The sequence below is a fragment of the Epargyreus clarus genome, unplaced genomic scaffold (assembly GCF_041222505.1).
Source record: "Epargyreus clarus isolate Ecla_fem2 unplaced genomic scaffold, WU_Ecla_fem_2.2 ptg000012l, whole genome shotgun sequence".
NCBI lineage: Eukaryota > Metazoa > Arthropoda > Insecta > Lepidoptera > Hesperiidae > Epargyreus > Epargyreus clarus.
In genome coordinates this window covers 10,425,206-10,452,240 of record NW_027332220.1, presented here as the reverse complement: position 1 = coordinate 10,452,240, position 27,035 = coordinate 10,425,206, and the positions used below count along the sequence as shown (strand labels likewise).

The following is a 27,035-nucleotide window of genomic DNA, read 5'->3' as shown; positions in this document are numbered from 1 at the left end:
ACTTGATCCCCCCTTTTGTTTTTTGACCACTATTTGGTAAATATTGATCCGATTTTAGATATATGAGTACTGAAATACGTGGAATTTCATTGGCTATACTAAGTATAAAAGCTAATAATATCGGTATATAAATTTTGTAACCAGCCCACGAAAACTTCGTATAGGGAATGATACCATGTGTCCCATATATATGTCTGACTTGATCCCCCCCGTCTGGAACACTTGATCCTAAGAGAAATAAGTCTCCTATATGTTCATATGATACCAAAATGAAAAAAAAAAGGTTTAAATTGATTTATCATTGATTTATTTGCTTAGTAGGTAAAGTAGAAACAACAACAACAACATATCCACTGTTTTGGTAAATCACATGTACGAGTATCTATGTTTTCAGCTAACATTACTTAATGTTCCTATTATCACAGAATCTTATGGTAGATATTTTTTTCTTGCACCTTCTATTGGTTTATATTCTCTAGGCATATTGAATCCTAAAATTATTAAAAAATAAACATTAGTAGACGCTTGATCCGCTGGGATCATATCTCCCATAAGAAAGTGTACCATGTGTACCCTAGCTATACTGTGGTTATAAAAATATATTGTAAAAAAGTCGACTACTATTAACACTATTCTATGAAACAGACGTTAAAAAACATAGATAATGAATAGTTTAAAAGTGATACTTACCCAAAATAAGTTTACTAACCAATTATTTAATCAAAATGAAAACTTACGAAAAAGATTTTCCTGCGACATGAAACACACAATCATCCGCCATCTGCTTGAATATCAAAATGGACAAGAGTACCGACTTTAGAAAGTTATAACGTATCATAGACAACCGATGTTGCCACACTAAAATCATATAGTGTTCACAGAAGCTCTGTAAATCCAGTGTACCTAGTCTCCCGTAAGGATCAAGTGTCCCCAGTCTCCCCTATTTCTAATTAATAAGGTAGGTACTGGCAAGCTTTTAGTTTTAAATATATGAAATATACACATAAATGTGTATATTGGCCATGATTCCACGTAAATAGAGTATACCTTACAGATAGTTATATGTATCGACACCACAGACTATTTAAAGTTATAAGTAAATTATTTTTATGCCCGTCACACTCAATTTAATCGACGGAAAACATAAATTAGGTGTGAATTTACGTTCAAACATTTTAGTACGCAATTAACATTTATTTTGTCTCGAGCGTGGGGACTTCCTAGCCACAAAACTACAAGCAGACAGGCTTCATTAAGAGTTATATATTTCAGACTAAAATACTGAGCATTACATTGACTATACTTTATGCACTACGGCGGTTTTCTATTATATACCGTTTTTATATTATGAAGTAGTACACTAGCATGCATGCCGCCTCTGTAATCAATTTTAGGTAAAAATAGAGTCTTAACTGTTGTCGGTCACAGATGGTTTCCCCTATTTACTAAATGGGAACGCCTCGAGTAAGGTCTCCCCTTGCACACCCTTCAAATCAGAACACAGCTGAGCTAACACTGTTGTTAGAAGGTAGAAATAGCTAGTCCAAAACCACAAAGAACCCAAATCCTTAAAAATATGTCGTACATCGATTTATCATATTAAACCGTTTATTCAAGAATGTTTATATAGGTCAATTTATTGTTTACCTTATTTAATTCCAAGATATTAATAGAGATAATGATTTAATTCTCGTATTAAATGTACTTACGTAAAGCAATTAAAATTAATGTACCAGCAATGTAAATAGGTATGATACCAGTAAGAAATATTGTATTATAGAGGTAACTTAATATTGTTTATATTTCTTTAAACAATATAGTCATTATAGTTCATATCAAGTATATTTTACTCAAATAACTTGTTTTAAAAACAATGTAATTCAAAATATTAACTTTTGTGTATCTTCCTCTACATTACAGAAAATGAACGAAAGGTAAATAATAGAGTAAATATATAACAGCGTCAATTTGGAGTACAATAATTATTGAACCAAATACCTACAAAATTGTTTGGGATCAAAACAAAAACAGTTTCAAGCACTGTGATCTGATTGTATGCGGCAAAATACAGTCATATAAGGCATTTCACCTTGTGTAGCAAATAGCAACGCATATTGGCCGCCCTCACTTAGGACTCCGATCCCATCTGGGGTTGATTGCAGATGACGGCAACTAAACTACATGTTCGTTTGCTAATTAATTGGAAAGGTGGTTTCCTTTTTGGTTCGACTCCGGCAGCACCACATCCACACCCTTTTCTGCCTAAAAAGAGCTGCTGTGTTCTGGTTTGAAGGGTGTGGTAAGGGGGACATGCTTTTCCAAGACGTTCCAGCTTAGTCCTCAAGGGTAGCGGCGCATCTGTGACCTACCCCAGGTAGAAATATCTGATCCTATCTGGAGTTGCAGATGGGCGGCAGTATCCACTTACCATCAGATCCACCTGACATATCCACAAGTGCGTCTGCTACTCTCATATAATAAAAAAAAACATTTCGCAATAAAAAATGGAGTGCACAAAATCTTAAACAAAACTTGCCCAAGGCGTTTATGGTTATGACAATGAAAAAATACAATTACAATCATACTTTTAAATGACAAATTAGTCATATAAATCTTAGCTGTTTATTATTATTTACGTTGATAAAACACAATAGGTGTCATAGCACGTGCCTACTGCGATTACAGATACAAAATATTTTATAAGCATATCGATTATTATAACAACAGATCAATTAGATTACAGAGCGCAAAGTCATGATCCGAGTATAAAAACATAGTTGAAATAAGGAAGTTTAAATCATTTTGCTAATAATTTCGTCAATATGAGACGGCTTTAGCGGGTCTGTTGAAGCGAATCTGTTTTTGTGAAAAATATGTATGACATCGTTGTTTGTGGATAACATCTAGGACATAGGCAATAAACAGGGGCTAATAAATTAAAGACTGTTTTATTATTAAAATTGAGCGGAGCTGCGCGCGCTGATGTGACACATATTGTTTTATACTCTTACATAGATTAGTAAAGATACTTCGCCGCCTTGAAATTGAATGAAACCACAAACGGCTTATTTTAGTAAGTTCTTTTTTTGAATTCTTGACAAATAAAAACATTTTTAGAGAAAATTTACGAGTAAATAACTAATACTGCGTAATTTACATAATAAATAAATAAATAATTATTTCCAATATTTTAGCACGGAAACGTGGCAAAACTTTTTTACGCAACTATTTCAATTCTCAAAACTGGGTACATTTTCTTGTTAGGAGTGAGTAATCTTTACTAATCTATGTATTCTTACTACATATCTCTATTCTACTACTACCTAATTTTCTTTCAGACTTACCTATAAATGTTTGTTGGTTTAAAATTCAATAAAAACGAACTACATGCTTATTTTAATCATCCCTCAAAGGACCACTGTTAGACAAAGGCCCAGAAGGGAAGTTTTGCCGTAGTCAAGACATTTGTTAGTGCCTGTCGGTTACCGAATTAGACGTCGTTGCAAGAAGACCGGCAGACGGCATTTACTGTCAGATGTACTGCTTATTCGTTCGCTACTTCAGACTAATAAGAAAACATTGAATTAAAGCGTCACAATACTCACAATGAGACGTAACAAGTATAATAATAGAAGCTATCGCGTGTTCTGACAACAATAGCACGCGAACAGCTAACATTGTCTTGCAATCAGGTCAACGGCGCGAATACCACAGATGTATAAAGATATAGATGAGGTGTTGTTGTTGAACATAAACGTACCAAATTAATGTACGCCTAATAGTGGTCATTGTCACCCGTGGACATCTTCTCCATAAAAAAAGGAATTCTATTTAAAGCCAATTACAGATAAAGCCACGTCTGAAAAGTGAGATAAATAATTACAATAAACAATAATAAAAAATAAATGATTTCTACACTCACAGCCCCCACACTAGGATTCCCTGTATCATGGGTGCTATGGACACACACAGGCACAGAGACAAATACACAAACACCCAAACTCAGAAACAGAAACCTAAATTAATCATTTAGATATCTGTTTGGCCGGGGATCGAACCCGGGACCCTCTGTGCATCAGACCGGTATGGTGACCGCTCCGCCACCCGGGTCGTCGTATAGTCGTCTTATATGTATAGCTACTAGCTAATATCGAAACTCTTTCGCCGAAACGCAAGAACAGCTTCACGTTAGAAATATGTGACGGTACCCTCCCCTGACGAAGCATAATTCGAAATCACAATGGATGCCTAAACGGCTTCTTTCAATGGAGCAACATCCACTGCCTGATAAGAAATATGTATGTGTCTATTTTCTTTTCATCCATGTTATTTCGTTACGACAAACCGCGGTGGCAGCTAAATTGTTTGAAATTAAGTATCGTCTAAAACTATAAAATTAGCTATGACGCTATCATTGGGTAACTTCTACTGACTCATGGTCCACCAAGGTCGTCTTAGGTCATGAAAAAGCCCTTGGACTCACAGATTTAGAACTTTTATTCATTTTATTGGTCACTATTATTTTACGCTTAAGAATATTTTTTTTTGTGACAAGGGGGAAACCTTCAAAAGGTACACAGTGCCAAGAGGAGCGACACGGGGTTATGTGAGATTCTTACTGCACTATTAGAAAATTCAAAGTATTGTTATAAAGAATTGTTTTCGCGTCTAATAAAAGCCTACCTACCATTGCTTAAGATCTGGTCCTTACTTTGTTCTATATCTTGCCTCTGAGCATAAAATAGGAATGCCTGATATTACTATATCTGGCTTACCACACCCTTCAAACCCGAACACAGCATGTTACATCATGTTGTACAGAAATAGGTGTGGCGGCACTACTTCAATGAAACAAAGAGTTCTACCACTTTCAAATTCATTATACTTAGTAGTTACTAACAAGATTTACTTTACTTACTAAAGCATAATAATATTTTTAAAATAATGTCATTTTGTCTGCACGTACTAATCTTATCTATCGATTAAGATTAAAAAAAGCAAAGTGACACATGGACAGACATCGGGCTGTTAGATTACTAAAGGCCCGATGTCTGTCCATGGTCCAAGGTCCCGTATTTCTCCTTAAGGGTCGGACCCCGAAAAACAGTCTAACCAATAATAAAACCAAATGCATTTACATATTAGTTTATTTCCTTATTATTTACCTTCAAAATATCTACGATCTGTATAAAATTAAAAATGCGACGACGGAAGCACACCATATGACGAAATCTTAACTTACGTATTAATTAATGAATGGCCCCAAAATATCTACGAATTTACATAAAATTGAAAAATGTATACATGCGTCATGTCATACATGACGAAACCTTAAACAAAAGTTACTAATAAAATGTTAATTTAACAGTTTTTGTTTCTTCATAACGGACTTTACGCACCGGATATCCTTGTGTTTTGTCATTCTAATACTTAGCTAGTGAAGGCGATCTGAGATCGATTAATCGAAGTATCGATCTTTTCGACCAAAAATATCGATTATCTTTATAGATCTCCAGTAATGGATCGATTCAGTGAATCGATATTTCTTTCTAAAAATCGAAATTCGATTTTTTTAAGTCGACTGTATATTAACAATGTGTAGACACATTTTTTGCTGAGGGATACGTATTTTAGTGATTGTTTCGTCCTGACGACTTTTGTTTCTGTTTTTCGCTTCGCCTCTGAATAGATAGATGACCAATTTTTGGAGAATCGATTCTTTAGGCCTCGATGTTTTTAAGAATCTATTTATCACACGATTCGAATCGATACAAGAGTCGATGTTTTCGGATCGCCATCCCTATACTTGGCTGCGCAATTTGTCACTCTGTCATGCGCCCTGGGGTGGCTATTACGAAATGTAAGGCCGACCGCTTGTAAATTGGTATTCAATCACTTAATTTGTTGCATACCGAGTACCGACCTTATATGATTCCGGTTATAACTTGTTCTTTGTTTATAAATATTATCATTCTAACTCCTTTGTTGTTTTACTTATGCTAACTTTAGTGTTAGTAAAAAATAATGTTGTACAGAGTGAAACTGATTTCTTAAGTTACAATAAAAAATAATCGGAATTATTTCAAAACCTCTTAGTTAAAACTGTTTATGAACAAATTTATTGATTTATTTAATAAAAAAAATATTAACGATATTTAAAAATATGAAACTCAGGAGGTATATAAACAGCACATTACCTATTAAACTAGAAATATTTAAATTTGACGGTGTGACTAGAAAGGTTTTGTATCGAAACTCTTCTATAGAATTACTGACTGAGTGAACAAGTCATAGGTATCCTCTTTGATAATGAAGTCTTACTTTAAAAAATAAATATAGTTCAAAAAACTAAAAAACACGCTTTTATGATAAAATCAACTAAAAAGTAGAAAAGTATTCTATTTCATTATTTCATACATGCAGGGTAAGATATGTATGTATGTTGATCTCTTGCTACTGAAAAACGGAGTTACTCACTGACAAACATACAAGTGAAGCTAAAATAAAGCGTGTAAAAACTCAAAGAAAACAAAATAACTAGTGGAGAACAATCAAATTAATTTGCTCTAGTGTTATAGTCTAGTCAGTCATTTTTAAGCTCAGTAGACAAAAAAATTCTTACACCATACTTATCAAAACCTCCATTGTTTCAGAACAAGCAAGATGTTCCAAGGAGGCATTTGGTTGAAGATGCAGAGCCTGTACAAGTGGTACGTGCTGGGGTTGGTGTCTGTCGGCTACATCCTTGGAGAACTTGGTCACTACCTGATAGGTAAGTTATCTACCCTCTCCCTTCCACCTGTATTTGTCTACAACTGAACATGGTGTCTCTCAAGGAGCACCACCTACCCCGATTTACCCATTTTTATTATCAGATTCACGTGCATGATCTTAATAATTATAGAGATTGTTACTTGTGTCTATGGTAGGAAGTGACCACTTTCCATCAGGTGGACTACATGCTTGTTTGGTATATGTTATATGAAAAAGAACTTAGTTCCAACTCCCTGCATTTAAGATCGAATTTAAGTAAAGCAGTTACCTATCAACCCAATAATTTCTAAGTCTTTTTTTATAATATAGTAGTAGCAGACGAGCATGCAGTCCACCTGATGGTTAGTGGCCACTGCCGCCCATGTACATCTGTAATCAACCACAGATAGGATTAGATATTCCTACCTGAGGTCGGCCACAGATGCGCCGCTACCCCTAAGGACTAAGCTGGAACGCCTCGGAAAAGTCTGTCTCCTTTACCACACCCTTCAAACCGGAACACAGCAGGGCCTAACACTGCTGTTATTAGGTAGAAATAGGTGTGGCGGTGGTGCCGCCGGAGTCGAACCACAAAGGGTTCTACCACCTTTGTCTTTAGAATTTAATATCCTTCCTATATAATTCAGTACCCTTAATAAAGAAGGCATGTAAAATGACTTCATTCATTCATTTTACTCTTATCATTCAGCATCTTAGATAAATAGGTCATTTATATCCGAATCGCATCGGGTACTGGATTACGCAATATGTCAACCCGGATTGCGGATCTCATGGGTTCATTTACATAAACCATGAGCATAATTCAATGATACGCGAAAATATGCACATCCTTCAAGAATTCTATTTCAAGGTTGATTCTATTGACCTAAATATTTATGTGCTGTAAGGACATTGTTATAACTGTTTTGATGGTAGCATAGTAAAATTCGATCTTGCGCCGCTTCTTCTCTATAGCGAAATACCTTCCGAAGCGGTGGTAGTTTGTTGACTTCCAAAAAGTATTCTATATGAATCAATTTTGGATAAATGAGATTTGAATTTGAAATTTGAATTTGAATTTGACTATGGTGTTAGAATTTCTTTGAGTTCCAAGCCATCGTGGTGCTACTCTGGAGGAGCCACCGACACACCTATTCCTGACTTACAGCTGTGTTAATTGCCGTATTAAGTTTTGAAGGAAGTGGTAAATACATTTACACGAGGTTTTCCAACTTAGTCTTAAAAGGTAGTCACGCATCTTGATCGAATTAGACTTCAATACTATTTGTGGTTGATTACAAATGTCTATTAGACAGTCCATTTATCATCAGGTGGACAGCATGGTCGTTTGCTAAATAGGTTCCTTAATCTTCACAACTCTGGTCGTGGCAACCGGTCCTGCGTCATCTTAACTCAGCGATTTCCCACTACCCTCAGGTCATCTGACCACCTGGTTTGATGGTATACTTGTATTGCCCAGAAAAAATATGACGATGTACTTATATAAAATGTCTCCTTTGTCCGAGCCCCAATCACACTTAGCCATTATTATTACAAGTTGTTTTACTTATAGTTTGCACTATAATCACGGTAAGATTGACGCTAACTTATCTAGTATTACCGTTTTTATAATAGAACAAAAACAAAATATATTGAAAAATACATTTCTTGTATGTGGACTCATTTAAATTTAAAACTTTTTGCATTTTTTTATTTCTTTACATATCGATTATAACAACACATTAAATATTTGACTCGACTACTCATTAGCTTTAAAAACCTTTTAAGGGTCAGTCATGACCCTTTAATGTATAAATAAAAAATAGGACCTTCTAAAAGTTATACGAACATGCAGTCAAACTAACAGTGACGTAATGACAGGGTTCCCTTAGAAACAGAACCCTAAAAAAGATTATTAATATACCTCCTCACGTACGCCTAGTACCAGGAAAGCAGGATAAAGAAGTGATCGTTTTTGCGCGATCAAGCACGTTGGAACCAGGGGTGTGAGGCACTCCGTATCCGTAACCGATACTATCGGATATCTGAAAATATATCCGAAATCATAACCGAATCCAATATTAATGTTTCGAATAATTTCGAACAGAGGTAGAGTTCAAATAATTACAAATAGGTATTATTTTTAACAGGTTTTTGCGGAGATCCGACACTCTCCGCGCGTGTCTTAATTTCAAATAAAATCAAATCATTACATAATAGCATTTTATTTACTTTAACAATTACTTAAAAATCTGATATCCGTAACCGAAACTATCGGGTAATCCAAAAGAATTCCATATCTCTAACCGTATCTGAAACCGTTATAACATTTTTCCTATATCCTTATCCAATTCTAGATCCGAAATCTCATATCACATCCCTATTGCAGCTATCAATCAACGCGGTATTATGTCGTAATATCGTTTTTGCACGACCCTGACATTGGCCGGCCTTGGATATCGAAATTAACTTCTCACAAAAAGCAACAGCTTGTTTTGTTACAGTTCATTAAAATTGCCGTGTGTTAAACTTGGAGTTACGGCCCACTGCTGGGCACAGATTTGAAGCAACTGATTTTTTTATAATATAGGAGTAGCAAATGAGCGCGCCATTGAATAAGTAGCTACTGCCCATGGACCATGATACCTGTGGTTGGCCACAGATGCGTTGCTACCCCTGAAGAATAAATTGAAACACTGAAAAGTATGTCTCTCTTAACACTCCCTTCACAACGAACACAGCAGCCGTTAACATTTCCGCAGACAACCCCAGATAGGATTAGATATTCCTAACTGAGGTCGGCCACAGATGCGCCGATACCCCTGAGGACTAAGCTGGAACGCCTCGGAAAAGTCTGTCTCCCTTACCACACCCTTCAAACCGGAACACAGCAGCGCCTAACACTACTGTTATTAGGTAGAAATAGATGTGGCGATGGTGCCGCCGAAGTCGAACCACAAAGGGTTCTACCACCTTCCAGAAGTGCCGTGTCTTGTAAGTTTATTAAGCCACCCAAGTCTAACCATAGAGTTCTATCTTCATTTGCTATTATAATTTCAAGAAAAAATAAAGATACATACCAAATTTCAGCTCAATCGGACACTAGGAAGTGGGTGAAATTTAGCTTGCAAGATTTTATTACCACAGGGACAGGTGAAACTAAATAAAAGCTTGCAATATGAAAATAATTTCCCGTCTGTCCCCCAGGAACGACGTCAAAAGTGACTGCAGAGGATCTTCATTATGGAGACAAGTCCTGCATGTTCAACGCTACCCATCTGACCTTGAGCCAGCTGCCTGTGATCTGCGAGAAAGTCAACTCCAGTGATGTGTAAGTAATTTACAAATTTTGTTTTCTTTTTGTTTATAATTTGATTGAACTGACGTAGGTATATAAATGGTTAATAAATAATTCCAGTCTAATAAGCACTTTCCTATTGTGGCGACCTCCCGCTACTTGACAAGAGATGGCGCCACTAGTATTCTGAATCACGCTATCGAAGTTTTCTAAATATCCTGCATATATACAAGTTCCGAACTGAGACTGTTGGAGCACGGCCGCTCCCCGGGCGTGATCACCTAGCCCGGCGGGAGATCTCCCTTTGCCAAACTATTTTTTAATATATTGTATAAGTCACAAAGTGGAACGCTTAAGATTTACAAATGTTTTTACAGAATTCAAGAATAAAAAACATTATAGATACTTCAACGATATCTATGTCTCATGCTTTGGCATGCCCACCAGCGCCAATAGCTTGAAGAATTTTAACATATGATGTGTTTTTATTTATAATAACTACATACTACATCGTTTGCAAAAAATATATTTGTTAAATTACACTTCAGTTAACTTTTAATTATATACCAGATCCCTAATTTGGAAATGTTTACGCACAGACATAATATATGTGTTACGCATATATGTTAATTAACAGGAAATGTAACATATGAAACATTATACAACATTAATTAGATGTCAATACAATCTTAGTTTGTAGCGTGAAACACTGAAAATAATCGTTTTAAATTAAAATATTTAAATTCAATCAAAATTTCGAACCGGTTCAACTTCCCGATTTTGATAAATGATTGTCTTACGTAATGGTAAATTAATTATGAATATTTTAGACGAGTTTTTTAGAAACTTAAGTTGTTTATTGTAAATGCAAAAAGTTAATGCAAATACTTTTAAAGTTAGCACGTATAAGACAAAGGGATTTTAGACGACTAGATAAAGGGCCTGTAGCCTTACACGACAAATTACACAAATACTTTAAAACGAGCTTTTGCCCGCGGCTTCTCTCGCGTTACGAAGTAATGTTTTCATGCCCTATTTTATCCCCTTGCGGGTAGAATTGATCAAAAAAATCCTTTCTTAGCGGATGCCTACGTCATAACATCTACCTGCATGCCAAATTTCAGCCCGATCCGCCCAGTGGTTTGGGCTGTGCGTTGATAGATCACTATATCAGTCAGTCACCTTTGAGTTATATATATTTAGATATGGAGGTAGCAACTGAACATGCAGTCCATCTGATACTAAATGGCCACTGCCGACTCACATAAGAAAACTATAATGTACTCTTTATTTCTTTTTAATAAGTCTGCAAAAATAATTGGATTTTTTATCTGCAATAAAAAAGTTTCCGGCGCCGGGAACTTCTGATCTTGCCAGGAAGGCATAATTTAAAGCTTGTTAGGGACGCTTATGTATGTTACGACACTTGTAATCAACATATAGGATAAAGTCCTCCATGAAGTCGGCTACAGAGTTCAATCACCGATACATCGTAGCTTCTGAGAATTCATTACAAAGTAGGAAACGCTTGAAACTTTGCATTTACATTAGACTATTTAATATTAGACCATCCCACCAGAAGTTCGAATTACAGGGACCATTTTCTTGTACGAAATTAATGATTATGTTATTTGCTTATACGAAATTAATACGAAACTAAGTATAAAGGAAAACATCATGACGAAACCCACACCTGGCCTGGGAGTTCTTTACCAGTGGGTTTGGTCCAGTGGGGGAGGGAGTCACAGGAGTCACGATCCCCCTAAAACCGTCGAGTCCGAATCGCTATTGGACAGTTTTGGAGAGAGGGAGTCCCTGGACTGGCGACCTCCGACCATCAGGAGGCCGACCGTCCGCTCGATAACGACGCATAAGTACCGAATCACCCCCTCAACAGGGGGATGATAGATATTTTTCATATTTGTTCATTATTTTATTATGTAACATTATATTATTATGATTAAATAAATATCAAGAATCCGGGGGGTATTTACCACCTGAGAATCTGCCCGGGCAAAGTGGGTATCCTCGAGACCCGAAATTCCATGCCCACCGCCCTTATGTTAACATTGCCTTAGCATATGAGAGACCCGGAGGGTATGACGTCCCGCTGACTGACTGACTGAGAGAGGGAGGATATGGCATACTAAAATATACATTTAAAACTCGTTTTAAATTTCCTCTGTGACCAGCCCGCCTCCAAATCTTATGCCGTGATCGCCTCTGTGGGATAGTAATTAGTTCATAAAGACAAAGAAAATTATACAGAAAGAAGCGATCTACATCGCTATTAAGCAGATAAATATGGTTATTGCAAATCATGAAAAGTTCCATCATCTTAGACCCATTTACAACGGCAGTATTAAAGTTAAAGCTTCATAGAACGTAACTGGTCTAATTAAAACCAATGAATCATTGTTTGCTGCGTCTTATTAAATTTAGATTGATGGTGTCCACTCATTTAATGCATGTTTGTTTTTATTGCTCTTAATTCGAATACTATTGTGAGCAGAGGGTTCCGGGTTTGATTCCTAGACAGATATCTAAATGATGAATTTAGATATAGGTATGTTCTGGGTCTGGGTGTTTGAGTATCGCCTTTGTGTGTGTCCATGGCAACCACGACACAGGGAATCCTGTTTTTTTATAATATAGGAGTAACAGAAGAGCTTGCAGGCCACCTGATAAGTGGTCGCTCATACATCTGTAACCAATCCCAGATAGGATTATATTTCAACCTGAGGTCGGCAACAGATGCACCGCTACCCCTAAAGACTAAGCTGGAACGCCTCAGAAAAAATGCCTCCGTTACCACACCCTTCAAACCGCAACACAGCAGCGCCCAACAATACTGTTATTAGTCAGAAATAGGTGTGGCCTTGGTGCCACCGGAGTCGAACCACAAAGGGTTCTACCACCTTCAAACGTCTATGTGTGTGTTCATGGCACCTACGACACAGGAAATCCTGGTGTGGGACTGTGAGTGTAAAAAGCGCCTTTTTAATATCATTCTCTGTAGTAAAAATCGCTATTATCATTCTAATCTCATTATTTATCAAGGTATTTGTCAACCACATCATATTATACATCCGACAAAAAAATACGTTTACAAAACTCGGTCAGTGTGGTAATGTGGGTGGTGTGGTGACCTCGATAGGACCCGTGGGCAACAGTAACTGGGATGACTCACGATAAACGTATATATAAACTTATCCATATTGGTCATAAACCATGTAATAATCAAGGTTATATCATTTAACTTGAAGGTCGGTTAGAGCTTAACGCCCTTCAATTCTAATAAAACTCTTAATTGATTTGTTTGCGCGAAACTCATTTAATCTTGGAACTAAGCATTCTCATTACTGTATGAATTCTGTTCAGTATTTGTTAGAACGTTAATTCTTAGTGTCTTTCCACAAGAGATGTGCGAGGGAGCTAAGCTATAGATATGTGTTAAATCCACCAATTTTGGCAAGCCGCGTAGCGACGCGATCACGGGGTTTCGGATTCGATACCCAGCTACAGCTACAGCATAATAGATATTAGTTTTGCGTCTGGATTTTTGTGAATTCGCCTTCGTCTGTCTTGATACACACAGCATATCCTCATCATCATCAACCCATTATTGTCCCACTGCTGGGTACGGGTCTCCTCTCAGCATGAAAAGGATTAGGCCATCCACCGCTGCCTAATGCATATTGGTGGACTTCACATATCCTTAAGATTTTTTTTATAAATCTCTCAGGTATGCAAGTTTCCTCACAATGTTCTTCTTCACCCTTTAATCAAGTGATAATTAATCTCTAATACGCACATCATTTGTAAAATCAGTCGTGGCTGGGACTGGAACCTCGGATCCCTCGATCGAGAGGCCGAGTTTCTTAACCACTAGGCTATCACTGCATCGAATCCTACTGTAGGATTTTGAGTACAGACGAATATAGTTATTTGATTTGCGTTGCTTAGCTTCATCTTAGTCTACAGCTACACCTGTTGAGACATTTTCCGTCATATAAAAACATTAGCTTCCAAATACCAAATAGTAATAAGTCCTTCTGAAATATATGTCAAACGTCAATCATTCCGAGATGTTATCAGTGTGAAGCAGGTTGAAAGTTTTTTGTATAAAAACCTTGACACTATCCACTCTATATACCTTTATATTTAATCTCTTTGTATCTAGTACTGTATATAATTGGTTTAGTACTAGAAAGAGATCTCTCTTTAATACGAATTTACTTAAAAGTTAATTTGTTAAATCTCAGACTGATATTACTGTATCAATATAATATACACATACTTACACATACATAATTACTGGAACTGAAGTCTAACCACGAAAACTTTGAGCTTTTAAACACAAACACTCCCCAAAATCAGACCTGTAGTTAACACGTGATACAAACAGACAAACAATAGTTCTGCAATCTTATGAATGAGGCAGAACCCTTTGTGGTTCGACTCCGACGGCACCACCGCCACACCTATTTCTGCCTAATAACAGCAGTGTTAGGCGCTGCTGTTTTCTGGTTTGAAGGGTGTGGTAAGGGAGGCATACTTTTTCGAGGCGTTCCAGCTTAGTTTTCAGGGGTAGCGGCGCATCTGTGGCCGACCTCAGGTAGAAATATTTAATCCTATCTGGGGTTGATTACAGATGGCCATGGGCGGCAGTAGCCACTTACCATCAGGTGGACTGCATGCTCGTCTGCTACTCCTATATTATAAAAAAATATAAAATAGACTAGCGGCCGCCCGCGACTTCGTCCGCGTTGACTTTAGTTACTTGCCACCGAGTTTCATAGCGTGATGTTATATAGCCTTCTCCAATAAATGGAGTATTCAACACAAGAATAATTTTTCTATTCGAGCAAGTAGTTCCTGAGATTAGAGCGTTCAAACAAGGTCTTCTTTATACTATATACTATTTTTATATATATACTATTAGATTATACTTAGATAAAACGTGCTTATTGCTAAACCAATCATCCCAATTAATTAATCACGTTTTACACAGATTACCATAAAAACACAGCAAATAAAGTATTTCTAGAAACGTGACATATTGCAGACTTATATCGACAAAAACTATAAAGCTAGCTCAATTATCTAGACAATAAATCTAGACAGAACCTTGACAACAGGGTGTAGTTATTGCTTTATAATGGATCGATTGGCCACTATTTGCCTACGCGGAAGTATTGCAAATCTATGCAAATGTGCATATAAGGTCACGAGTCACGACTTAGTCTATGCGCGCGTACTACAGCCACACCACGGCAACAAAATAACGGTAAATTGAAAATTGAATCTAAAATTAAGCATCGTCGAGCGTGGCTAAAAGGTGGATGGGTGGTCAAGTTTCATTCACGTTTCCGTGTTTCGGAGGGCACGTAAACGTAATCATAGGATAGTAGTCGTTACGGCGGTATGTGTGGTCGCATACCGTCGTAATCACCAAATGTTGTGGGAGGAGCGAACGCTCCCCTAGGGCAGAGCTCGATCCGGGCATCGCGCTTGGAGGACTCCGGTTGTGTTCCGTTGGAGATCCCGGAGTTCTCCAACTAGCGCCGAGGACGGCCACCGGGGGGGTTTAAGTGCGGTAATAATCCCACATAACCCGGCGTCACTCCCACGTCATCGGGTTCCTTTTGAAGGTTTCCCTCTCGAAAAGAAAAAAAAAGGATAGTAGTCGTTAAACCTAAACAAAGGTATCATAAACTGTTTGAAAATAATTGCCCAAGTGCACGTCGAACTCGCACATGGAGGGTACCACCAACATTTTCAGTTTTATTTTTATTTTTAGTACTTATTTGTTATTATAACAACCACTGAAATAAATACATTGTGAAATTTTGAACTATATACCTCTTACAGTTCAATAAATACGGGTAAAGCGAAACGTGGAGAAAAATCGGTTTCTTGTATGGCGACCCTGATTTAATTTCAACTTTTTTTATTTTTAGTATTTGTTGTTATAGCGAAGGTGGCCGCTAGTACACTTGATTTTTATACATATTCTGTAAAAAAATCAAGTGTACTACACTATTACAGTTAGGAGATAGAGCCCTGTGACAGACGGACAGACGGACAGACGGACAGACGGACAGACGGACAGACGGACAGATGGACAGATGGACAGACGGACAGACGGACAGACGGACAGACGGACAGACGGACAGACGGACAGATGGACAGATGGACAGACGGACAGACGGACAGACGGACAGACAGCGCAGTCTTAGTAATAGGGTTCCGTTTTTACCTCTTCGGTACGAAATCCTAAAAATAGAACTATTCACAGCAGTAGTACATTGAAATGATTGCAGCAAGGAAGCAAATGGTTACATGTGAATGGCATCCCTACATTTTGTTGCTGCATTGTGGTAATGACGAACGAAGGACAAAGTAGAGTAGCCGGCCTTGAGTGCGTGCGCTAATGTTAATAACGTTCAGACTGTTGGTTTGGACAACAAAATGTGGTGCGTGCAAATAAAATTACGCATTTTCATTCAAAGCACTACCTATACTGCGACAATTGCATAAGCACGCATCTCTCGCTCGCACCGCACGCTCATGCAATCGTCGTTAATTTGGTTATATTATGTGTAAATAGGTATGTTTAGTTATGATTTTCTTCCTGTCGTTTCAAGCAGTTGTAAGTGACGTACTTTCTAAACACTTTACGGCTTTCGATCCACAAGAAAGTAGAGAGTATGAAATGAAAATGGAGACGGGTTAAGTACACATGACATACGACTCGGGTACCTGTAATGACAGACGCGAATCGCGATATTGTGAAAGATATAGGTACTCACATTGTGTTCCAAAATATAGATAGTTTTATTTTCGTTAAGTTACGAATATTCGCCACACGCAAATAATTTCAATTATACTTATTTTTGGTTAAAAAAAATAAGAGATCGTCTCTTATTTTTTTTTGGATCTCTCATTAAAAACGGCTTAGTGATATCGTGCTAATAAACAAATAAGCAAAAGGCACAATATTATTCACTAAATCAGATCCGATATGAACGGTCTTAATAAAGTTTAAACTCTGTTATCTAGGTAATAAACCAGACCAACATATTCATTAATAGTCTGAAGTATGCATGAGATTTATCTACTGGAACTCAATTATCCAACACCTCACCTAACACTTAACGTTGTTTAAGGTTTATTAATTAAAATGTTCTTACATTAACCACTTCAATATATATATACGGAATTCAATATAGGGTAAACAAACTTCAATATTTTACTCAAATATCTTGACGTGTCTGCAAAAGTACCAGGCGATAAGGAAGATACTTTCCGATGCGTTCCAGCTTAGTCGTCAGGGGTAGCGGCACATACGTGGCTGACCGCAGGTAGGAATATGTAATCCTATTTGGGGTTGATTAAAGATGTCCATGGGTGGCAGTAGCCACTTACTTTCAGGAGGACTGCAAGCTCATCTGCTACTAAAAAAACTCAATATTTTACTCAAATATGTCTGCGAAAGTACCAGGCGAGCAGATTAATAAGAAGTCCTTTGTCACCAGATGCGAATCTCTGATGCTGAACGGTACGAGGTACTGCGAGTGGGGCTACAATGGCCTGGGCATCGACTACCAGGTGCTGGCAGGACCTGCTTTCATGGCCGTCTTCACAGTCGTCGGAGTTATACTTGGAGTTGTGGCTGACAAGTGAGTATATGATGAGAATAATTGGGTTATGTTCAAGATGACAATTTTATATGAGGAAATCTTGCTCAAGTATTGGTAGATACAATCACGCCGAATACTAGTGTTTCTAATAATTAATTTAATCTATATACGTTTTTGGAGCTTTTGCCTTGTGCTAATGGTATTCAAAATGTAATTTAATAAAGTATTTTTGAACCTCAACTAGCTTCCTCGTTAGATATTTCACTATAGTAAAACGTGTTTACTATTTTGAAATATCTAAGGAACACGTTTTAGAGTAGTAGAAGGTAGTCACAGTTCAATAATACTTCTATTTAAATAAATGTATAATACCATTAGCATTTCTTAATAACTTCCTAGACTATCGTAGACTATTGCTCTAATTGCAATTTAAAATGCTTCCTATTGATATTAGTCCTCAGGGGTAGCAGCACAACTATGATCGACCTCATATGGAACTCTTATCCTACCGAGGCTATTTATTTTTAATCGACTTCCTAAAGAAAAGAGAATCTATTCGTCGCGTATTTTTTTCATTAGGTTCCACAGCGATCGTCAAGATTAGTAAATCTCCTGCCTACACTGTACTCCTATGCTACAAATCCCTAGCAATTTAATCATCATCATCAATCACCAATCTTTTTACAGATACAATCGTGCTCGTATCCTCGCATTTTGCACCCTGGTCTTCGTAATCGCTATCTTCCTAATGGGCACCGTCACTGAGTACTGGCACCTTGTGATACTGCGAATGGTCATGGCCGCCGGGGAGTCCGGATGCAATCCTCTAGCTACCGGGATCCTGACGGATCTGTTTCCAGAACACCAACGGGCGTTGGTCCTCTCGATCTTCAACTGGGGTATCTACGGCGGCTACGGTATCGCTTTCCCTGTCGGAAGATACGTTCCCGACGTCAACGCTTGGGGATTGGTGAGTTGCTTCTCTATTATTCTTTTTCTTTGGCACATCAAATGCAACAGGATTCAAGCTAAGACCGACGCTACTTTAGGACGAACGAAGAAACTGTTACCAGTGCCAAATTTAAGTGCCTCAGTATAAAAAACATCAACAGAATTGTTTCTTCGTTTGCTTTTCAAAATTGCATGTGCGAAGTACTCGTATGTACGAAGTAGTTTTCGTGACAACTTTCAGTAACATGTCAAATATGGCGCCACTATTATTTGTAAATCACGCTATCGAAGTTTTCTCAACAACTTGTAATATACAAAATCCTGACTCTATATAGGACGATATCTCCCTACGGCAAAGTTTGAAGTAGGTACTTACTTCATGAAGTTTAACTATATTTCCGTTTACAGAGCTGGCGTGTCTGTTACTATGGTGTTGGCATCGTCGGGTTGATCGTCGTGGTGCTCACCTTCCTCACTCTTCGGGAACCCGAGAGAACCACGATTGGTGAAGAAGGTAAGCAAAAAGTTATCACTAATACATACGTTAAAGAAACATGAGCATTAATTTTATGTGATCATGAACAGAACTAAAATAGTGACAAATTATTGACGAAATATGAAACTGTAGTTAAAATATCGTCTTAAGAAAGACGTTTTCTTTTAAATAGCACACGTAAAGAACGAAACAATTTCCGAAGAAGTGGTAAATTGTTAATTTTCAAAAAGAGTTCTATATGAAGTTATGAGTCTTAAATAAATGAAATTTAAATATAAATTTATATTAAGGAATCAACAAGATATTTCTATCATTGTCTGAAGTTCCTGACTTATCTTGAAAATCTTTAAGCAAAACTTCGTTGTTGTCACACTTATATGGTCCACTTAACTTCCGAATACCATTCTTTACATGCATTTTAACATGAGAAAGTACAAAGTTATTTCTATTAAGCAATAATTTAAGGGCAAAGTAGGTTATCAACATTATAATTATCCTGAAGGTAATCTTGCCTATCTTAATTTGCATAATTATTAATTATTCGTCAAAGAATGAGAACGCCATTATAATAGAATCCAATCTTTAGCCGTCACCTCAACATGAGGTCATGATCAAAAGTATAAAGTAAACAATATTATTAGAAGAATTTCCTTGTACCACAATTACGGTGTTGCATTAAATACTATTTCCACGGTAGGATAAATATTTCTGCAACATGCAGGTCATATGAATGTCTGACTTACGCACATCTGAATTACATATGAGGCAATAATAGACCTCAATAGTAGCAACGCATCTGTGATCTGCTTCAGGTAGAAGCAATTTTATATTGAGTTAGTGACAGACGTTCATGGGTGCCAGTGATTATTTATTAGTAGGAGGACTACAAGCTCATTTACTCCTGGAATTTCTTAAAAAAACATATTTTCGAAAAAAAAATTAAAATAAGCGCCAATATTAATATCCAACTTCATAACAGTATAACACGCCCTAAAAAAATATTAAGCACAGATTTTGAATTCAAATTAGTATTTGCAGAATCATTAAAATTATGCCCATTTTTGAGCCATATTTAATGAATAATACGCAAAAAAACTTCTTTAATCAAGCAATTTCAGCATCAAATTAAGTTAAATCGAAGTGACATTCGATGGTAAAAAAGTTTCCAAGATAAGGGTTCTTACATTATTCAGAAGGTCGAGCCACAGGGTCGAGATGATTGCTTATTCATCCCCAACAAGTATCCGACATCAAAAGGGATCCTGTAACAAATCTTCGCGCCATCTTGAGGCATCTACGTAATGAGGTCAAGTGGATTCTTGAAACTAGGGACGGCGATCTGAGATCGATTAATCGAAGAGTCGATATTTTGGGCCAAAAAAACGATTATTTTAATCGATCTCAGTGAATCGATCTTTCACCCTAGAAGATCGGAAATCGATATTTTTCGAAGGTGGTTGAATGTTTTCGCTATCTTCGCCCTTTTAGCTATAAAGTTCGAATATCGATTTTTGCGGAATCGATTCTGTGGGCCTCGATTCTTTTGTGAATTTTCGGGAATTTTTGGGCCTTTTTCAGAAAGAATCCCCATCCCTACTAGAAACACGTCTAAATAGAGATTGGCTGGGTCAATCCCGGCAATTTTATTCTGAAGACCCTTAGATGACTAAAATACATAGATTCATCAGTCCTAACAAGAAAGTGGAACCATTTTTGAGAGTTGAAATTATTGCGTAAATAAAGTGTTGCCACGTCTCCGTTCTAAAATGTCCCTAAAATGTTTGAAATACTTATTTATTTATTACGAAAATTACGTAGTATTAGTTATTAATACGTAAATTTTCTCTAAAAATGTTGTTTAATTGTGAAGAAATGGTAATGGCAAATGGTAAAGTCATCTTTTTGTGGCTCCATTTCATTTCCGTAGGTAAAGTATCTTTCTATTTTACTTATCAAATTGAAGACCTCATACTTTTTCGGGGCCAGCGAATTATCATTGAACAATCGAAAGTAAATGTCACATGATAACACATAAAAATAATATGGAATTTTTGATTCCACATTTCGGTTATAAAAGTTACAATCCTTGATATTGGCCATCAAATTTCAAAATAATACATAATTCATTCAAGTTTCGTCATGTCACATGATGTTTTGTTCATAGGAATTTTTAATTTTGTCTTCTCAATGTAATTACAAATTAACATTGATAATAATAAACCAAGAAAATACTTTAATTTTGACAACTTGCGTGGCGGAGCGGTCTCCATGCCGGTCTGATGCGCAAAGGGTTCCGGGTTCGATCCCCGGTCAGACAGATATCTGAATAACGGAAGAGAAAAAACTAGATCTGAATGATGAATATAGATATCTGTTCTGGTCTGGGTGTTTGTGTATTCGTCTTTGTGTGTGTCCATGGCACCCTCGATACAGGAAATGCTAGTGTGTGGCTATGAGAGTAGAAAGTGTTTATTTACTTTATTTTAAAATTAAAATATCTTCTTCAACAGATGCTGGCAACACCAAAGGTGGGGACGCATCTTTGGAGGCTGGCAAGAAGATGCCCCAAGTTACGATCTGGCACGTGATCGCCCAGCCCAGGGTGCTGCTTCTGTGCTTCGCTGCTTCCATCAGACATTGCGGTAAGTAAGAAGAAGAAGACCTATATCTAGAACCATAGCTAAGTTCTGTCTATAGAACGTAACTAGCTTCCTTCTGGAATTTTTCGGAACTTTATATCTGGATTTTAGAAAAGAGACTAAATAAGTAACGCGTTGAGAAAGAAAGGTTCTTGAGTGGCGACCGTCTAAACAAAAGGAGAACAGGTTACCAGGTAGACAGCAAGAAACTGATTTATTAAAGTTACTTAAATAAGGGCAAGTCCAGTAATATATAAAGTCCTATGTCCAGTAATATACAAATCCCAAAGGGGAGAATTACGAGTTATTTATTCCAAGAAATTCCCGTGTATTCCATATTGAGGTTACACTTTCGGCCGCGCATGGTGATCATCTGCTCGTATTGTGGTACTTGAATGTACACACAGGTATACGAAATACACACGGAGAGAAACTCGCATACACTGCGTATAATGTTTTTGCCTTAGGTGACAAATTTCTGTTTTCTACCATTGATTTCTACCGCACTGCGTCACGGGACTTCAATCTTAAATGTCTACCGAAATTAAACAACAAAATTGCAGAACTGAACTCTATCTATTCATACAGATACCTATAATATCTATATGCAAAATAAACCATTTGCAATTTATATTTGATTATCCTTGTTTGAGTTTAATAAGACATTCTCTGTACATAGTTTACTACTTAATAATGACATTAACAAACGGACAGCTCAATGGAATAAGAGTAATGTTATGTTTATTGGGTAGCTCATTAAAATAATGATTATAGAGTCACATTATGTATCTGAACACGATCTGTAAGTGGACGGTTATGAATAAAATGGACATTTAATACGATTTAAGTTAACTTAAGTGTGTGCCTAAGGGCTTTTTAGGTTATTTGATGTCAAGGTTACAATCAGGGCCGTCTTAAGGAATGCCGGGGCCACTAGACACACATTTGGAGGCTCTTGGGGGTAGAAATAATGTGAGGATTAATTAAATTCTACTTCAGAACAACAGTGTTATTGCCTGCCGTATTCTGGTTTGAAGAGTAGGGAAACATACTTATCCAAGGCAACTCAAGGGTAGCAACGCATTTGTAGCCGACCGTAAGTAGGAATCTTTTCTTGTAAAGGGCTGATTACAGAGATGTCCATAGGCGGCTTCAGCCATTTACCATCGGGTGAACTGTATATTATATAAAAAAATAATTTGAAAAAATGCTTATATGCAGTCTTTTAGCTCGTTCACTAGTACAATAAGTAATGGATCATTTAAAAACAGTATGTGACGGCTGTGAAAGCCTAGTGGTTAAAACTCAGCCTCTCGATCGAGGGGTCCGAGGTTCAAATCCCAGGCACGCACCTTTTTTTAGAAACTATGGGCGTATTACAATTTCCTAACCTGCATACTTGAGAAATAAAAATAAATCTCAAAGGTATGTGAAGTTTACCAATACGCACTTGGCCAGCGCGGTGGATTGTGGCTAAATCCTTCTCATTCTTAGGGGATCTCGTGCCCAGCAGTGATACAGTAAATATAATAATAATAATTATTATTTATTTATTGCAGATAATTAATATCCATATGAATATGTTAGTAGGCACCTTAAGAACTATGTTAGTTAGATTATATTAGGTATTTAGTGTAATTATAAAAAAAATCGGATAATGTATGAGATAAAGATAAAACGTGTATGAAATAAGAATAAAGTAAAGAGTTGAACACAATTTAATAATATTTCTATTGGTTTCTTCCAGGCGGTATGTGCTTCGCGTACAACGCTGATCTCTACTACCGTGATTACTTCCCTGACGTGGACCTCGGCTGGTGGTTGTTCGCTGTCACTGTCGGCATTGGATCTGTCGGCGTTGTCGTTGGAGGCGTTATTTCTGACAAGTGAGTGTAGCAAATATGTAGCTCGCGGAGCTGGTCTGTCAGAGATCCGGGTTCAATCGCCAGGCAGATTAAAATCAAAATGGTGTAAATTTGCATGACAGAGCTATTCTGACGTAGAGCTCCGGGTTAAAATGCTATACCAAGCAGACTAAAATCGAAAATGAAATCAAAATGATAAATTTAGATTTTTGCTATGTTAATTTATTTGTGTAACACAGTCCGACTTTACGACTGTAAATAGTAAAGTTAAATAGTGAGTTATTTTTTTGCTAAGTAAAAACGTAATTAAATTCTTGTGTCATCATTATATCTTTGTATCTTCCGTGTATCGTCATAAATCCTTATGTCATCATTAAATTCTTGTATCATCATTAAATCCTTGTATTATCATTAAATGCTTGTATTATCATTAAATCCCCTAATTATCAATTCATCCTTGTATTATCGATAAATCCTTATACCTATTATTTTCAACAAATTCCTCATACTCCAGGTTCGTAGCGAAGATGGGCGTGCGTTCCCGTGTGCTGGTCCTGGCTTTATCACAAGCGGTAGCCACTTTGCCTGCCTTCGGCTCCGTCATATTCGGCCCACTGTGGGCCATGATCACCCTCGCTATCTCCTACTTCTTCGGTGAGTGATGCTCGAATTATACCAGTTGGCTTTTGCGCAAATCACTGAAAATGGGTATTTTGCCATAACTAGGGTAGATCTGGAGCATATCCAAAGTTCAGATACGAATTTAAATGTTGTTAATTGTATTTAATAGAACATTCTTAAACGAAGCAGAGTTAATCTTAAGGAAGTAGATTAAAGTCATTTCATTTAAATGATTGAATGAATGAAGACAATCAGCTTTTTTCTAGCATATGTTCGAGCGCATGCATGTATGTCTTATTCTATGACACCCCCTGCAGCTCAAACGACTTGATGAATTTTACCATAAGCAATTTCGTTGGATTCATCTAAATTGGGAGTAAAATAGATTACAATTTTGAGCAATCGGATATTTGATTTTAAAATCACTACTACTATTTAATTCTCTTTTTTTCTTATATTCTCCTTTTCCAGCTGAAATGTGGTTCGGGATAGTATTCGCTATCCTGGTGGAAATAGTCCCGTTATCAGTACGATCGACCACCGTGGGAGTGTTCCTGTTTGTTATGAACAACGTGGGGGGTAACCTGCCGATCCTGGTTGATCCTGTCTCCAAGGCTATCGGCTACAGGGAGTCCATCCTCATCTTCTACGCTGGATTCTACGGGATTAGTAAGTTGTTTAGATATTTGTGTCAGATTTTTATGTGCTTTTGGGGATTTTGAGATTTCTAAGGTGGTAGAAGCTGTATTGTTTGTCTGGGAAGGTACCACCACCACTCCCATTTTTACCATGTAGTAGTTCTTGCCAGGCGAAAAGGTGTCGATGCCAGGTGACTTTCATATGAGGCATAAGATGCCTCAAGAGATGGTTACTCAAGAGCGGCAACAAATCTGTGATCGGGTTAAAGTAAGCCTTCTTCTGGCTGCAGTTACCATACACTTACCATCAAATGCAAATGGCTGTATCCTCGGTTACTACTTCGGTCTTATAAAAAGAAATTCAGAGAATTTCAAATAATTTAGGAAATTTCATCGAATTTGTGTATTTCTCAGATTTTGATTAAATATAAATACACACAGATACATATATTGTCAACTGTGTCCACAAAATAAAAAAAAGATTAATTTAATGTTAAATATCTTAAATATTTTGTTACTTTTTATTACAAAACCTAACTACCTACTACTACTACTACTACTAACTAAAAGATTTATTTGTTCTTTACAGGCAGCATACTGTTCTTCCTCACAATGTTCCTCATGGACGGCCCAGTGGAGAAGCCAGTGGCCAGTCCGGCCAAGCCCAACGGACTCGACAACAGAGCGTTCAGCCACGACGAAATCCCCATCAGAAATATCAACAAACCCATAGCCACGCCAGCGCCAAACGACACCAGCAGATTGTAGGAACTAGTGCAAACTGGTTTGAACCGGATCAGTTGAAAGCCCAGTGGCGCCCCCAATTGCCTTTATCGAATGGTTTCTTCTTTTCAATGACAAAGTGATCCGTTAATTTAAAATTTTGCCAAAGGAAAACACTTAACATTCGATTATTTTCATCTTGAACAAAAGCTGCAAAACTTTGAAGAGAAAAACCTTTAAAATTGGACAATCGGGCAATTTTATCGGAGGCTAATTAATTGATTAATAAATTGAAAGATTGCTGCTCAAGTTCTTACGTTTATATAATTGGTTTTCTTAGCACTTCAAAAATAATTTTGTTATTTTCCTGAAGGAATTTTACAGGAACGATATTGCGTATAGTTTTATTAATATTATACAGATAAGTTAAAAACATGACAGTTCCACAAAAGTTGCCAGCTTAGTGACGTTTGGGCGATACAGAGATAGCAAAGAAAAGAAAAATGTGTTGCTCTAGAATCGTAGAGAAAGTGACCTATTGCTATCCTTTTCTTGCGGATGGAAAGGAAGATATCACGTTGTCTATAGGTTTCTGTCTATGGTCAGAACAGATTAAATCTTGCCAGAATAGATAATATTTGCGAAAATTGACAATAAATTACGAATTGTACTTAATATTGAGCGTAAACTTGTTTTAGTATTTCAAAATTACTGAAGTCTATGCTCATTGTTGTTTTATGTTGATTTAAGCAAATAAAACGATATGAATTTTGTTTGTTATAATATAATTAAGATTTTGTTGTACAAATCACCGAGTGGTAGGCCTCAATGACCGCAGTACCACTCTGTTCCTTTAATTTAGATTATACGTACAACTAGTTCTAAGATGTTATAATTTAATTTACTTTTTAGTTATTTTTATATTTATTTTTTAGTTATGAAACAAATATCATTGATTGAATACTGGATTTAAAATTTGTTTTTAACAATTCATACAATATTACAATTTCTCTAATCTACTCCTTTTTTGACCATATTTCGAGAATGACTATATTTTTAACATTACTATTACAATAGTAACTGCTACAAACTTGTTCCTAATATTAAGAAAATACCGAATACTATTTAAGATATTTTTAAAAGCAAGCCTAAGAAAATGCAGTTAGAAGTGATATTGATATTTGTACATATTTATTAAATAAGGTATTGTAAATAAAATTTTGATGTTGCAACCCTGCTTTTATTTTTACCTAATTTATAAAAATAGGTTTTCTTTGACCATCATATTGGTTTTATGGATTATTGAGTTTTAGGATCAATTATTACTTATTACAAATAACATTATTTTTCAGATAGTTTCAACTAAAATCTCTTGACGAGTAGCGGGAAGTCGCCAAAATGATAT

The 27,035-nt window shown here is 36.7% G+C and overlaps 1 protein-coding gene across 1 annotated transcript in view; it reads left to right on the top strand.

Annotated features, from left to right (window-relative positions):
- Positions 1 to 26,862, top strand: part of cts (cis, cis-muconate transporter protein) — a 61,338-nt gene extending 34,476 nt beyond the window's left edge. Inside the window, exons 2-11 of the mRNA XM_073078542.1 lie at positions 6,654 to 6,772; positions 9,961 to 10,084; positions 17,593 to 17,736; positions 18,385 to 18,667; positions 19,057 to 19,162; positions 21,655 to 21,786; positions 23,531 to 23,669; positions 24,163 to 24,302; positions 24,741 to 24,938; positions 25,497 to 26,862. Coding sequence (XP_072934643.1) covers positions 6,664 to 6,772; positions 9,961 to 10,084; positions 17,593 to 17,736; positions 18,385 to 18,667; positions 19,057 to 19,162; positions 21,655 to 21,786; positions 23,531 to 23,669; positions 24,163 to 24,302; positions 24,741 to 24,938; positions 25,497 to 25,675 — 1,554 coding nt within the window. The 5' untranslated portion in view covers positions 6,654 to 6,663 and the 3' untranslated portion in view covers positions 25,676 to 26,862. The remainder of the gene's footprint in view (positions 1 to 6,653; positions 6,773 to 9,960; positions 10,085 to 17,592; positions 17,737 to 18,384; positions 18,668 to 19,056; positions 19,163 to 21,654; positions 21,787 to 23,530; positions 23,670 to 24,162; positions 24,303 to 24,740; positions 24,939 to 25,496) is intronic.
- Positions 26,863 to 27,035: the final 173 nt, after the last annotated feature.